General features: G+C 49.6%; 1 protein-coding gene across 17 annotated transcripts in view; it reads right to left on the bottom strand.

Moving 5' to 3' along the window:
* Nucleotides 1-3152: 3152 nt before the first annotated feature.
* Nucleotides 3153-15714, bottom strand: part of PSD2 (pleckstrin and Sec7 domain containing 2) — a 56440-nt gene continuing 43878 nt past the window's right edge. For 8 of the 17 annotated variants that reach the window (XM_078003750.1, XM_078003753.1, XM_078003749.1 and 5 more), the window contains 8 exons: nucleotides 13804-13893; nucleotides 11832-11875; nucleotides 10604-10794; nucleotides 10367-10437; nucleotides 9822-9979; nucleotides 8836-8980; nucleotides 7448-7591; nucleotides 3153-5352 (listed from right to left, as the gene is read on the bottom strand). In XM_078003750.1, the coding sequence (XP_077859876.1) occupies nucleotides 5149-5352; nucleotides 7448-7591; nucleotides 8836-8980; nucleotides 9822-9979; nucleotides 10367-10437; nucleotides 10604-10794; nucleotides 11832-11875; nucleotides 13804-13893 (1047 nt within the window). In that variant the 3' untranslated portion in view covers nucleotides 3153-5148. 17 annotated transcript variants of the gene reach the window in all.

The raw sequence follows: 15714 nt of genomic DNA, 5'->3' as shown, positions 1-15714 counted from the left end.
GACTCTTTAATAGAAACCTATTTTGTGGTGCCTTTTGCTGTACGCTCATCTGGGGCTCCGGGGGAGAGGTCTTGGTTGCGGGGTGCTGGGAGTGACAGCAGGGAAAGAAGAGGCTGCGGGGTTCTGGTGGGGGCGAGGGTGGGGGGCCGTGAGGGGTTGGCCCTGAGGAAGAACTGAGGATAGAAGTAGCTTTGCTCTCAGGCAAGAGCTGGAGTTCCCGACCCCTGGGAGGAGAGGGCCAGGACCCTAGGCTTGGAGCTGGAGCTGGGGTAACTTCCAGGGGGAGATAAAGACACAGCTACCGGAATGGGGAAGCCCTGGCTACTCACAGCTGTTAGAGGAGGAGGGCAGAGAAAGGTCTCCCCAAGAGCCTGGGCCCAGGGAGGTGGCAGCTCTGCCAGGGGCCCAATGTTGGCGGCTCCTGTCCCCCACAGCCTCCAGGACGCCCCTCCGTCCTCTGCAGCACCTTTGTTTACAGGTCGTCTTTTCTATTTTACACCTGCATGTCCTTTGCATTTCAGATTCTTTAGATTGGATGCATGGTCACGCTGGGACCGAGAAGAGCCACTCGACAGTGTATTCCCCTTTTAGCAATAAAGTAACACCATTTCCTTCTCACAGGCTGCCTCCCAGCCCCCAACCCACCTGTGACTTCCACTCGTCTCCAGTCCTACCCTCCCACCCCCAAAAACTGGATCCACTGCTAATTTGTCAAAAAGGTAATTGTTTAAAAAAAAAAAAATCCCAAACAGAAACAAATGGGAATCCTGTCCTGAAATGTCTGAACACCTGACTGTCGACACTTGAACATTTTTATATTATAAATAAAATCAGAAATAACTCCTGTTTGACTGTGTGTGCCTAGCCCCAGATGAGGAGGGAAGTCAGAGCACAAAGTCCCATGGTGGATGTGGATGATGCTAGCCTGGAGGTTGGAGGGGGCCAGGGCAGTCCCTGGAAGGAAGTGACCCTCTCTCCAGTCTCTCTGGCCCCAGCTCCCAGGACAGACTCCAACCCTCCTCCCACTCCCAAGAATATTTACATGGTGTCCCCCCAGCTGCTGGGGAACCTGGCCAAGGGACTGACACAAATTGCTCTGCTTCAAACTCAGCGTTGGAACTCTGGCCCAGTTCCTGCCCCGGATCTATGGGCCGGACTGAGACAACAATTGCCAGCCTAGGTGGGTGAGGAGGGATGGGTTGTGGGGTTGGTACTAGCACAGCCGAGGCAGGGTGACCCCTGGACCCTGAGGCATGTCACAGGCAAAGTCCGGACATGCAAAGTGGCTTGACAGGTACCCTCAGCTGCCAGGAGGACCACAGCTGCTGCAGCTCATAAGCCCACAGGGTGTTGCTCTTTCCCCAACTTTATACCCCCTCGGAGCCAGGCCTGTCTAAACCCGCAGCCCTGAGGGAAAGTACATGATTTCAGTATGGAGAAGGCAGATGGAGGCCCAGGGTTCAAAAGCCTTTCCCCTCATCAACTGATTTAGTAAACCAGTGTCCGGCACCGGAAACTATTCGCTTCTAGTCAGACACATGGACGTCTTCCACCCAAACAGCCGAGGTGGTTGGCATGCACACTTGCCTACGCCTGTGTGTTTGTGTGGGTGTGGGTGGGTGTGAATCCCCCTAGGATGTGTGTAGTCAGAGACCTACAGGTGGGAGGGACAGAGAGGCTGCGGGTTGAGAGGGCTTCGGCATCAACAGGGCATAAGTTCAAATTCCAGCTCTGCGCCTCCTAGCCGTGTGACGTCTCTAGGCCAGTTTCCTTGCTGGGAAATGGGTGATGCAAATACCTATTCCAAAAGGTTGCTGTGGAGATTATAAAGTACAGTGCTGATGCTGGCACGTGATAGATGTCTATTACATGGCTGATTTGATGGTGGTGATGACAATCTCCTGTGCCTTGCATCCTTGTATCACACAGCCAGAGTGACAGAAACTAGATGAGAGGGAGGCGATGGAGAAAAATAAAGAACGAACTGAAGTTATTGTATTCATTATGGGGACGCTGGGAAAAAGTACCTGCTACAAAAAAAATTTAAAAAGGAAAATAATGAACTCAATCCTGCATAAACCTGCAACTCACTGGCCCTTCCCGGCCCCCTTCTGTTGATCTCATCCAGGCCCCGCTGCTGTCTCTGGGTTTGTGGTTGGCTTTAAAATTCTCTGAGAGCCAGTTATTCTTCTATGTGACCTGTGGTTTCTGTAGGATCCCAAATTAACTCCATATGAACTCTTGGGGAACCCACTGACCTTTGTCTGATCCAGCTTATTGTCCTCATGTGACCTTTCCGAGGGCTCTAGGTTGCTGTTGCCTTCTAAATTTTAGAGTCAGAAGCTACCCAATGAGAACACCAATCTCTATATGGCCCTCAGTTAATTCTGAATGACCTCTTGGTGAACTCACCAACCTTTGCATGAGCATCAGGTACCTTCATTATATGCTCTGAATCCTACAGTACCTGCCATACGTGCCGAGAGTCCAAGGCCAGAACCTAACAGAGTTCTTTCCTCACCTGTCATCCACCCATTCATTTCACAGGTATGATTAGGACCCAGGAACACATGTGGCCAGAGAGGCCCCTTCTCCACTCTGCCTCTCAAACCTCTGCCTTGGGGAGCCTTCCCAGTGGCCTTTCAGGACGAGTCGCAGTCCTGTCAAGCTACTTCCCTACCACCGCACCGTCACTGGAACATATAGGACGACATTCAGGCAGCTTCCCAAGTCAGAGGCTTCGTCCCCACTTTCCCAGTTCTTTCTTTCTCTTCCAGGTCATTTTTTGGCTTCTCTTTCCAGCCCCTCCCAGAGACCCAAGTGGTAATGGTAACTGCCTGTTCTCCCCACGAAACTGTGAGCCCCATGACGACCGGCAGTCAAACTTCCTCCCACCACATTCCCATCACCCTGCCCAGCGTGCAGCACACAGTTGGCCCTCGTTGAATGAGAGGATGAAGGCGCAAGAGACACTGTCCTCAAGGGACAGCCCCCAGAAGTCCCTAAGCCCAAGGCCACTTCCCAGGACCACCAGGTGGCGCAAACCACTTATTGTATGTCACCAGTCCTGGATTTGGACAGTCCTAGAAAATGGGCATGTTGGAGACAGCAGTTGTGCGGGGTGAGGATCCATTCGAATGCAGGAAGAAATATTAGAACTTTGACTTAGATTTATTTTCATCTCATCTTTTTAAAATTTCTATTTTTGTGTATGTTTTATAATGTACATGATATTTTAGTACAGTAGTACATGTATATAATTTACAAATAAATAATTATACAATTAAGGAAGTGAACTAAACATTTTTTTACTGATGGGAGGCACAACCCGTGCTCAGGAAGCACATCTGTCCACAGCTGCCAGAGCTCCCGGCTCTGCTATCCACTCACCCACCCTCGGGAAGTGAAGGGTGGGACACTGACCCCGAAAATCACAGGACTTCTGAGGCAGCGTGGAGAAAGTACAGAGAGCTCTTTTGTAGTGCCACATTGCGTTTTCAATTTCATTTAAGTGAACATTGACTTCCTCTGAGCAAAACGAAGGGGCCAGATGGTTTGGTTCTAAAACACACTTCAGCTGATCCAACTTAAATAATCAGAATTTAAATCACTACATCTCTCCACATAATCAAAAGTCCCTTGCCTCAAATGTGAGTGGGCCTGTAAAGTTAGATACTTAGTTGCAAGCCTGGCTTATTTTATTAACTAAGTATGTTACCACTGACGCCAAATTGCTGGCCAAACTACAGTAATCTATTTAAATAATAGAGAGGATTCGCTCTTCATAGCCTCACTGAATGTGCCATCACCCCCACCCACTTGTCAGTTGGAAAAATGCAGGGCTTAAAGGTGCTAGCTAATCCGTGATCGTCAAGTGGCAAATTTCTCCACTCTTCCCAGATGCGGCCTTGGCTGAGCCTTTCTGATTCACTAGACAAATGAAAGAAATAGCGACAGAAAAACAATCAGTAACTTGTCATTCCACCTTTTCCCACGACCAAGAATTAATGGCTTCCATAACCGTCCTCCGACAAGCATCTTTGGGCTTGTTGACAAGTGGCCATTTGTGAGGCAGAGTGTCTTTTATTCCTATAGCAGTAGATCTGTCCAAGAGGCCACCTCTGGAGCTCAGAGACCTGGCAGCACCAACATAAAGACCCAAATATAAACAGGGCTGTGGTCCCATCCCACTCACACCCCAGGATATCCATGGGACAAATGGGGCGGTGCATACACGTTCTATTTTTTCCAAAAGTATCAACTGTAAGAGCAGTGTAAGTCACAGGTCAGCTGGAAGAGGGAAAAACAGGGCAAGGGAGACCAGCACTGCCTCCCCCTTCCCTCCTAGGGCGTCAGGAATGCCAGGGGGCCAGGTGCAGCCATCCTTCCTAACAGGGGAAGCTCCAAAATAGGCTTTTCCTTTATCTGATTTCATCCTTTAACTGATTTCAGTTCCAAAACCATCTTTCAGGGTTTCCTTATGTATACATTATTCTTATAGATGTATATTTGTGTCTGTATAAAAAGGAGACAGTGTGATCTCAATGGATGAAAAGAGGTGGACGTACATGTGAGTGGAGTCAACCTGACACTGAAAGGGCACAAGCCTGGGTCCCAGATTATTGTGATGTGAGGCAGGAGACCTGGGCATGGTTCTGGAGGCTGCTGGGAGGAGGGAGGAGAGGATGGTGCTGGTGGTCTGCAGACCTGCTGCTGGTCAACTCAGAGGAAGGAAGAGGAGAAAGGGTGGGGTTCCAGCTGAGACCTGGAGTCAAGACCTGTCCTCACACACAAGAAGATGAGAGGAGCTTGATGAGAAGAGAAAGACCTGGGAAGACAACAGCCCTTCCAGCTTCTCCAGCGAGGTGGTGTCTAGAGCATGCACACAACTGGCCTACAAAATGAGGCTCCATGGTAGAGAGGAAAACAAAGGCTGGGGAGAGGGTCTGATGCCCAGAGATGCCCAAGGACGCAAGGAGATCAACGCCACAAACAGCATCTCCATCTCCTGGGCCCACAGGTTTTCTGCACCCCTCTGGCTGCCCATCAACTGACTGGAGCTTGGTCCGAGTGGCCCCTGGCTGGAATTGTGCTCACCGACCCCACTGGGGACATCTGCCCATCCTGGGGTCTGCACATCCATGTCAGCTAAGTATCAGGCCCAGTGGCATCCTTTGTGGTTTTGCTGCCAGTCACATGGCCCTGGCTGAGGGCAGGACTTGAGTGTGTCTTCCGGAGAGAAGGGTCATCCCCTTCCAGAGTGGCCAGCCGGGCCTCAATCCGCTCCAGATCATCTGAGCCCACTTTGATTTTCACAGCCAGGAGGTGGATATAGGTCTCATAACGGCTTTTCTGGGGAAAGGCCAAACACAAGGTCAAAAGACAACAAAAGAGGAGAAAAGTATGTGCACCTTGTATGACAAAAGACTGATTTCCTCAATATGCAGAGAGCTTTCACAAATCGTTAAAAAGAAGATGAACAGTCCAATTAAAAAATAAACACGGGACATGCACATAAACTTCATTCATAATTTGAAAAATCCAAATAATTGGCAATGATTTCTTGGATATGACACCAAAAACCCAATCAACAAAAGTAAAAATACACAAATGGTACTACACCAAAATTTAAAACTTCTGTACATGAGAGGATACAGTCAACAGAATGAAAAGGCAACCTACAGAATGGGAGAAAAATATTTGCAAGTCATATATCTGATAAGGGTTTTGTATCCAGAATATATAAAGAACTCTCAGAATGCAACAACAGAAGACAACCCAAATTTTTTAAATGGGCTTGAATCTACATTTCTCCAAAGAAAGCATACAAATGGCCAACAAGCACACGAAAAGGTGCTCAACATCATTAGTCATTAGAGAAATGCAAGTCAAAACCACAGTGAGATATCAATTCACACTCTTACTACTATCAAAAGAGCAGAAAATACATGTTGGGGAGGTTATGGAGAAATAGACAGAACCCTTGTGCTCTGCTGGTGAGAATGTAAATGGAGCAGCTATTATGGAAAGCTGGTGGTTTATCAAAAAGTTAAAAATAAAATTGCCACATGATCCAGCAAGACCATTTCTAACTATAAACCCAAATGAGTTGAAAGCAGGGTCTTGAAGGGATATTTGTATACCCATTTTCATAGCAGCATTTTTCACAATAGCCAAAAGATGGAAGTAAGCCAAGTGTTCACTGATGGATAAACGGGTAAACAAAATATGGTGTATACATACAATGGAATATTATTCAGCCTCATCCCATTTATGCCTAGTGTTCCATTATTGGAACGTTGGAGTTACTGGAAATAACTCATGGGAGTTATTTATATCATACTGCTCAAGGTCATCTCCAAAGTCTGATTTTTCATCAAAAAAAAAATTTGACCTCCAACATAAATAGGTTAAAAAGAAAGGAAATTCTGACACACACTACAACATGGATGAACCTTAAGGACATTATGCTAAGTAAAATAATTCAATCACAAAAAGACAAATTATGTATGATTCCACTTAGAGTAATCAAAATCATAGAGGCAGAGAGTAGAATGGTGATTGCCAGGGACTGAAGGGAGGGGAGAGTAGAAAGTTATTATTTAATGTGTACAGAGTTTCAGTTTGGGAAGAGGAAAAAATTCTGGAGACTGGTTATACAACAATGTGAATAGACTTAACACGGCTAGCTATACACATGAAGATGGTAAATTTTATATTACATGTCTTACTGCAATTAAAATGTTTTTAAATCCAAATTAAAATAGTAATGAGGCTGGGTGTGGTGGCTCACACCTGTAATCCCTGCAGTTTGGGAGGCCAAGGCGGGTGGATCACCTGAAGTCAGGAGTTCAAGACCAGCCTGGCCAACATGGTGAAACCCCATATCTACTAAAAATACAAAAATTAGCCAGGCATGGTGGCACGTGCCTGTAATCCCAACTGTTCAGGAGGCTGAGGCAGGAGAACTGCTTGAACCTGGGAGGCAGAGTTTGTAGTGAGCCAAGATCATGCCACCGTACTCCAGCCTGGACAACAGAGTGAGATTCTATCTCAAAAAAAAAAAAAGTAATGAGATACTAATTGTTAAACCTATCAGGTTAGTAAAGATTAAAACGTTTTGCAATGCCCAGTGCTGGTGAGAGCATGGAGAAATAAGTACATTCACAAATTATTAAAGGGGTTAGAAATCAGGGCAAACATTTAAGAGGAAGGTTTGGCAGCATCTGAGGGCCTTCGTCTGAGCTTCAGCCCCTCACCCCTGTCAGGGAAGGCTGGCACCCTGGAAGGACTGGGGACTAAGGGTCGGGGACCCTGTTCCCTGCCAGCTGCCACGTGAGCAAGCCCCTTTATCAGTAGGCTTCACCTCCCCAGTCTCACATCAGGCCAGACAGGAAGGAGAAAGAGCAGGGCGCTGGGCTTTGCAATCCAGCCCCTCAAGGCTCACCTCAAAGGTGAGATAGTGCTCCTTCAACCGGTACTCCTCGGCCTCCTTGGACTTGATGCCCCTCTCGACTGGGTGACACCTGTGTTCGGCCAGCTCCGCAGTCAGCTGTCTCAACTTATTCTCATGAGACCGCAGTTGCTCCTCCTGGGAAGGCAAATCGTGGACTGTGAGGCCTTACTCTCAGGATGTCACGGAGTGGCTCAAATCCTGTTCTACCAGGAGCTGCTCCACCAGAGGCAAATGAAGGCCTAGCCAGGGTCACCAAACTGTGGTGACAGAGCCAGGCTCTGGACCCGAGGGCATGCTCCTTCTCCCACCTCCCTTCCTCCTCTCGCTGCTCCCATCAGCATCAGCTTTCCTTGATGCCCCCTAGCTCAGGAGACAAGAGATGCTCACGCTTATATGTGGACATAGACAGTCCCTGACACAGACACACAATGACCCACACACACAACCCAGCTCACATGCACTCCCATGCGCACACACAAACACCCCGGCCCAAGGCCAGCCTGGCCCAGCTATCCCCTGCTCCTTATCATACACGCGTTCTCTTACATTCATGCCCAGACACACGCAATGGTCACAGACCCAGGATCACACCTGGTGGAGTGACAGGCAGAAACACTGTCACTGATGGGCGAGCGCACACACATCCCACCCACTACAGGACAGCCAGGCCCCCTGGTGCTGTGTGCTCATGCGTACATGTGTATGAGTCACCACCTGTGTGTTTACACACGTGAATGTGTGTGGTGTGTGCACGTACATGGTATACATGCATTGCACAGGGGTTCTGGGCAGAAGCAGGAGCCCAGGAGCTCAGTGGGGAGACCCAGGACAAGGCCTAGTGGGAAAGACCACTGGCAAAGAGGAAGTGTGGGGCTTCCGCTGCCCTCTGCCTCTCAAGCTCTGGGCCACCATTTCTCCTGTCCTCTCCAAAGAAGCCCTGAGAGCCCGCAGCATGGGTGAGCTGGGTTTTCTAGGATTACAAATAAAACATTTAAGGATAGGTGAGGGCAGCAAAAGAGCACTGAATGAAGAGTCAGCCAGGTATCACCTGTGTGAGCTCCCTGTGACACAGTCTCTTGCATTTGTGCCCAGGTGCACACAAGACCACCAACTCTCAGTCACATCCACAGGGATGCACTAGCAGAGAGGCAGCTCCATGCCAACTGCCACAGCCACAGCCCCTGTATGACGTTCCTTGGTCTCCCCATCTGGACGTGGGGGTGGGGTGCATGGGATGGAGAGAAGAAGTGTCCTTCTCTGGTGTCCTTCAGCCCAGGATCACCCAGCCTAGAGACAGAGCTGGGGTGGGGCTGCTGGATGGGGGCCTGGGCTGAAGATGGCAGCCTAGAGAGGCAAAATCTTGACCCAGGAGCATGTACCTGGCAGAGGCGGGTGGTGCAGGAGGGCAGCAGGGGCCGACAGAACTTCTTCATGGAGCTGACAGCGGCTGGGAAGGCCGGGGCAGAGAAGATGGCTGCCACCAGGTTGATCCTGAGGATCCAGGACAGCATTTCTTCCTTGCTCCTGGGGACAGGACGGGGAGAGAGTGCTGGCCTCTCACACAGGACTCCCTGTCCCCTACTCAGCATCACATACCCAGCACTGGGCCTTGTCACTAAGAAGGCACCAGTACCTCTAGATGAGTGGGTAAAGGGGAGAGGGAGGACGCATGGGGGCTAGATGGGCCTGGCCAGAGCTATGCAGGGAGCTCCCTTTCTATCCCAGCTCCCAGGCACACCAGGATTCTCATGTGAAAATCAAACTTCCCAGGTTCACAGCTAGTGGCCCTGGAGTGAATGGGTGGGAATGACCGTGGACTGGGGATCATCAGAGGCAATGGCAACTGGGCGACCCTCACAGTCCTCCTGCCCTCCCCTGCTGCCTGCCCAGCACTGGCACTGTGATCCTGAGGCCTCATCCACCAGCCTGCCTCCTTGCAAGCTCATGTGCACTCCAGTCTCAAGTCATAGAAAGGCGAGAGGTGGTAGAAGGACAGCCTTACAGGTTACCTGGAGGGTGCATCTTTCCCACATTTAAAGCGAAGGATGATTCATAAAGATGCCACCTGCCCCACATTTCAGACTCCAGAGCACTCAGCAGCCCCTGCAGGGCTGTTAAACACAGTTGCTGGAGCCATCCCAGAGTTTCGGGTTCAGTGGGTCTAAGGCAGGGCCAGAGAGACTGCAAGTGATGCTGAGGGGAACCACACATTGAGAACCGCTGCTTTGGGAGGACCCAGCTGTCGGTCTGGGTCATGTGGATACACATGCTCTGTTGCTGACTCATGGGAAGAAGAGGGGTTGTGTGCTGCGTCACTGCGGCCCTAGGCCGCAGGTGGGAGTGAGGGGCTCCAGCTCCTACTCACGGTGCCTGGAAAAGGAATACCCTCCAGTCGGCAGTCTTAAGCTTGAGCACGTTGGACTTCTTGCTGTAGTCAGAGGCCCTGGTGGCCAGAGCGTGATGCACGCGAATGGCGTTCTTCAGGTCACCCTCCGATAGAGCTTTGTCAGGCCTGTACTCATCCTAGGTGGGGTGGGATGGGTGAGCTAGGGTCACTGACCCACACCTTCCACTCTCCCCTCCCCTCACTCCTCTCTGTCTAACCCTATAGCTCCCTTAATTTTCTGTTCCTGCTGCCTCACCCACCCCAACAAGAATCCAGGCATCCCTCCCCTTACCCCAGTTTGTCCCAGAGGCCTGAACAGGCCTCACACTGAGGGTCCACTGAGCGACTGGGCACCAAGTTCTCCCAAAAACCTCCAAAGCCCTGAGTGGGCCCAAGTCTGGGGAAGAACCCAGCATGTGCCTGAGTCCCAGGTCCTGCCTGGGGCCCTTGGGGTGCCACAAGGCTGGGGTGGGATGGGACTGAGCTGGCCCTTTCTGAGTAAGGTCTCTGGGGCAGTCTCTCACCTTCTGCAGGTACAGGATGGTCCCTTTGAGCACCGCATAGAATTTCTTCCAGCCACGCCTCCCACGGGGCGCTGGAGAGGAGGGCACTAGTAGTGTGGCTGCAGTCACTCTCTGCAATCTCTCCAACCCCACCTCCCACTACATGTCCACCTGTATGTTCATCCCCAAGGAGTGGTCTGGGGCACCCCCCTCTGTGCCAGCCTCCCTCCCATGCCCCTCTCCCAGCCTGACACCCACTCCTCTTGCCATCCATGTCAGCATGAGTCTTCCGGGTCAGGACACCGTGCTTGTAGGTGGTGGCACTGAGCGCCTGTGGGACATCCAGGAAGGGGTTGCCACCATCCAGGATTCGCGTCACCTTCTTCGTTCCTGTCCCGAACTTGTCATCCACCAGCTCAGACAGGGATTTCCTCAGCTCGTCCTCATCACTAGGGAAGTACTAGGCCTGAGTACCACCTCCAAGGAGGCCTCAGCCCCGAATCGTCATGGCCTTCCCCACCAGCCTCCCATCCAGGATCCAGGGTCAGGGAGGAAGAGCAGCCCCAGGAGGCAGAGATGAAGAGATTCCAATTCCAGACCACAGATCCAGATCTCTGACCCCTCCTCTCATCTCCACTTCCAACCTCTGACCTCTGATCTTTGATTTTTGTCCTCTAAGCCCCAAATGTCACCCTTGATCACAAATGTGGAGACTTTACTGTCTCCAGGTCTCCCTCCCAGTCTTCCTTTTCCTCTCTCCATCCCAGGGAGCACTAACCGTGGCCAGACTGAAGCTGCTGCACAAACCGCACCAACATGCTGGAAGAGGGAGGCCAGCAGGTAAGACCCTGAAGTCTGGGCCCCCACGAGAGCCCTGGCAGAAGAGTGCCAGCTCTTACCCTGTGGGGTTGGAGTTCCTGCCAATCCCTGCCTGAGGCCTCTACATGGACCTGGCTGCCCTGGGGAGCACAGCAGAGCCTTTCACGGTCTCCCCAAACAGCAAGGTCAACAACCCTCTTTCCTGATGAGACCTACAGGTCTCACTGCCTTTGCAGGGGAAGAAGTTAGAGGGCACTCTCCCCTTCCCACTGTCAGTAACAGTCACCACTTAAACGTGGACATATTCTACAGGTTATAGGGGCCTCATGCCTCCTGTCTGCCTACTTCCCAAAGGGAAAGGAGCGGTCATCAATGGGAATTGGAACACTATCCCCATATAGAAAACCAGCTGTGGACATCATAGAACTAAAGTCACAGTTCAACCTATTCCATAACAATGCAAACATTGCACTCTTTTTCTCAATACAGAAGATGAATCCAAAGAGGAATTCAACACCAGGTGTGAGCCAGCTAGACACAGGTGTCGGGCCCTGGATTGGGAGGGATCAGCACCATGGAGAGTGGTCAGAATGATGGACCTGCACCCCCACACTCCCCCTCCCAGGGATGCAAGCTCCCCATACCTGTGCCCGTAGGCACTACTCACATGGCCCATTCCAGCTTTTCATTCTTGATGGAGTTGTAAAGGGTCTGGGAGAGGGAAAAGAGAGAGGGGGGAATTCAGGTGAAGAGTCAAAGAAACCCCCATCTACCACCAATAACGTGGGTACGGTGAGAGATCACCTTTTCAGCCAATAGGGCAAAGTGGGTGTTTGATTCATACTTATTTGTTAGATGGGTAAGTGAGTGGGTGGGTGGATGTATGGATGGGTGGTATTTAATTATGTGATCACTTAATGTGAATCTCCCGTAGGAGACTGTAAGCTTCACAAGGTCAGAGGCTGTCCATTTGTTCACTACTGAATCTTCAGTGCATAATCCAGAACTTGACATACAGCAAGTGCTCAACAGGGTAGATGAATGGATGGGAGGATGAATGGGAGGATGGGTGAGGGAATGGATGGATGGGGAAGTGGACAGGTGGAAGATGGAAGGATGGGTGGGGAAATAGGCAGGTGGATGGGTGAATGAATAGAAGATGGGTGGGTGGATAGAGGGTACATGAGGAAGATTTAGGGGTATATGCATGAGGATGTGGGTGGGCAAATGAATGTCAGGGTGTTGGGTGGATGATTGAGTAAATGATTGGGTGGATAGATTTGAGGATGAATGGGTGGGTGGGTTGGTGAGTAAGTGAATGGGTGGGGAATAGGAGGTAGGGGGATGGGTGAGTAGATGCGGAGATGTTTGTCGAGGTGAGTAGACGAGGGAGTGTTTGAAGAGTACAGGGTGTCTGTGTGGGTGAAAGGTGAATGGGTGAGTGGCTGCTATGTGGGGAGTGGGAAGGGGAGGTTTGGGGATATATATATAGGTGATGGGTGAATGGGTGGGTATATGGGTAGGTGAATGATTGAGTGGCTGGGTGGATGCATGGGAGGATGAGTGGATGGGTGCAGAAGTGGGTAAATAGGTGAATGAGTAGATGGGGAGAAATGGATAGGTGGATAGTGGGACTGGGATTGTTTGATTCACAAATATGTTCTTAACAAATGCTTCTCAATGGTGAAGAATATAATATAGTAAGAAGAGTGATGGAGACAGTGTTCTATGGAACATTGGGGTTTGGATAGAGACCTCCGAACTCATTATTCAACTACCCCTGTAGTATTATAAGATTCTTCAAACCCACTATTTAAAAATGAAGCTGGCTGAGTGCGGTGGCTTATGCCTATAATTTCAGCACTTTGCAAGGCTGAGGTGCGAGGATTGCTTGAGTCCAGGAGTTTGAGATCAGCCTGGGCAACACAGTGAGATCCCCAGGCTCTACAAAAAAAAAATAAAATAAAATAAAAATAAAAATCGCCAGGCACAGTGGCATGCACCTATAGTCCCAGCTACTTGGGAGGCTGAGGCAGGAGAATCCTTCAAGGCCAAAAGTTCGAGGCTTCAGTGAGCCTTGATTGCATCACTGCACTCCAGTGTGGGTAACACAATGAGATCTTGTCTCAAAAATACATAAATAATAAAAATGAGCCCATCACCAACCCACCAAAAACCTGCTCCTTTTCCTCAGTTCAGAAACAACCAGACTAGAAAGGCTAGAGTTCCACCCTTCACTTCAGGTTCAAAAGAAAACTGGATTCTCTTAATTCCTGGTGATGTTGAAGGAAAGAGGGGGCTTTTCCTTGTGGTGACAATAATGATGTTTGTGGTGAAGGTGGTGGTGGCGGTTGTGGTGGGTGGCAGCTATGACAGTTGGTAGCAGTGTTGATTATTACTGTGACAGTAATGGTGATAATGGAGTACTAAAAACAAATCTCACAAAGCCTTCCCCTCTGCCTAACTCAGGGAACACAGAACAGCCAAATGTTGAGCTCGGTGGTTTCTAACTTTGTCATCATGGCCCTGCACCCTGTGTTAAGGGCCTGGAATGCCAGGATTTCATGGGGCAGAGACCTCTCTCCTCTCTATCCACACAGGGTGCAGCTAGTGGGATGGGGACTCTCAGCAGATAATACCTTCAGCAGGTCTTTGGCAAAGTCTTGGCCATCATTCAGCTGGTCCAAGTTGGCAATGAATTGCTGACAGGACATCTTCTTGCCAATGTTCTGTAATGGAGAAATGGTTCTGCCTAAGAGTAGGGAAGGAGGCTGGTGTGTTCCCCACACACCCTGCCCTGCCCAGCCAGAGGGATGAGGCAGTGTTAAGGGCAATAATGAAAATTAAATTGCATGAATTTTCTATTGTCTCCAAGAGTTTACAAAACTCTTTCTCACAGTCAGAACTGTGCTTGATTGTCAAGCATCTTGAGAGGTTGGGCTTCTTCTGCAGCCCAGGTGAAGGAGTCGGGCTGGATGAAGAGTTGTAAGAGCTGACATTTGCCAGGTGCCTACTGTGTTCCAGGTCTTGTGCTTGACATGCATGATCTTATTTCTTTCTCACCCCAAGGAGAAGGTGAGGTGCCTGTTTTTATTGTCCCCATTTGACAGGTAAGGAAACTGAAGTACAGGAAAGTGAAGTGACATGCCCATGATCACACGGCAAGGAAGTGAAAGGGCCAAGTGTGTCTGAAACCAAAGCCCGTGCTCTCACCGCTACTCCACGGTTAACTCTCCCAAGGTCACTCAGCACCAGGGCTTGAAACCCGGCCTCTTGGCTTCTGAAGAGAAGCTCTGCATATTCTGCCACAACTGTCTCACCCTCTCACCTGCACAGAGGGGCAGCAAGGCTTCCAAGACATAAGTGAAGTGAGGGAAAGTTTATGGGAGTCAAAAATCAATTGCCACGGACACACATGAGTGCCCCATGCTGAGCTGAGCTGAGCTGGAACAAAGAGAACCCAAGCAGATTGTTTCACACTCGGAGGTAGAAACAGGCAAAGAGCTGGAAATGACTAAATCCCCAAGTTCTGCCTTCCTGTTTTAACCAATGAGTAGCAGAGGGGCTCAAACCCTGCAAACCCAACACCTAATATTCATACTTCCAGACTCTCCTTGGAGTCCCCACGTCTGAGAAAACACTGAACAGGACTTCATCTTTGTGAGGATGAAGACTCTTGAATAGCAGATACTTACCACTGTAGGATTTTGTGGATTGGGGTTTGCTCTAAAGCAGTGTTTTCCAAGGTTTACCTACAGAACTCTGGTATCCCAGGAGATGGAGATAGGTATTCTCTCAAAAAAAGATTTCATAATAGAACAAGTTTATGTACATGTTTCAGAGTCTTTACCACGCTCATATGTGCTGGTGTCTCCAAGGAGAGGATCCCATGTCATTTCCCAAGTTTACTGACCTTGGTACTATTTTAGCAAAGACACTCTATTAGCATCATATGGGACATTCACACACCATAGAAATCATTCAGAAAACAATGATGTAAGGCTTTATAAGTAGCTGACAAACAAGAACTTTCTATGCTTTTCCAAATCGTTCAGGAGAAAAGGTCCTATGTATGCCTTGATACAAGTGTGTTTTGTATGTTTCTGTGTATAGTTTTACATATATACGTGCGTGTGTACATAGATAAATATATAGCCATGTGTGTACATTTGTGATAGATTACGAGGGCAATGTTGATAAGACTGTCGTTGAGTTCCACACAAACTGAACATTCCCCAGCCATTGGTCAGGAGCGCAAAATCAAAAAATAACAAGGCAAGATTTCTAATCTGAGCAATATCAGACTATCTTCTTGTGGCTGAAACTTCCCAGCAGCATTGGAGGCTTTACAAAAGCAGTGAAGGCTTCAAGGGTGAGGATCCTGCAGGGGAGTGTGGAGAGGTGACCCCAGAAAGAGCAGCGTTCCTCCCTGAAGCACCTGCTGCTTCCCAGCAGTGGCCAGGGGCTGAGCGGCTAAGTGGCCTCTTAGGATTGGAGAAATGAGATTGGAGTTCAGGGCCCACCAAGGACAAGGGTCTTGGGAAGCACCC

Source organism: Macaca mulatta, chromosome 6, assembly GCF_049350105.2.
Source record: "Macaca mulatta isolate MMU2019108-1 chromosome 6, T2T-MMU8v2.0, whole genome shotgun sequence".
NCBI lineage: Eukaryota > Metazoa > Chordata > Mammalia > Primates > Cercopithecidae > Macaca > Macaca mulatta.
This window is presented reverse-complemented; position numbering and strand designations above follow the sequence as displayed.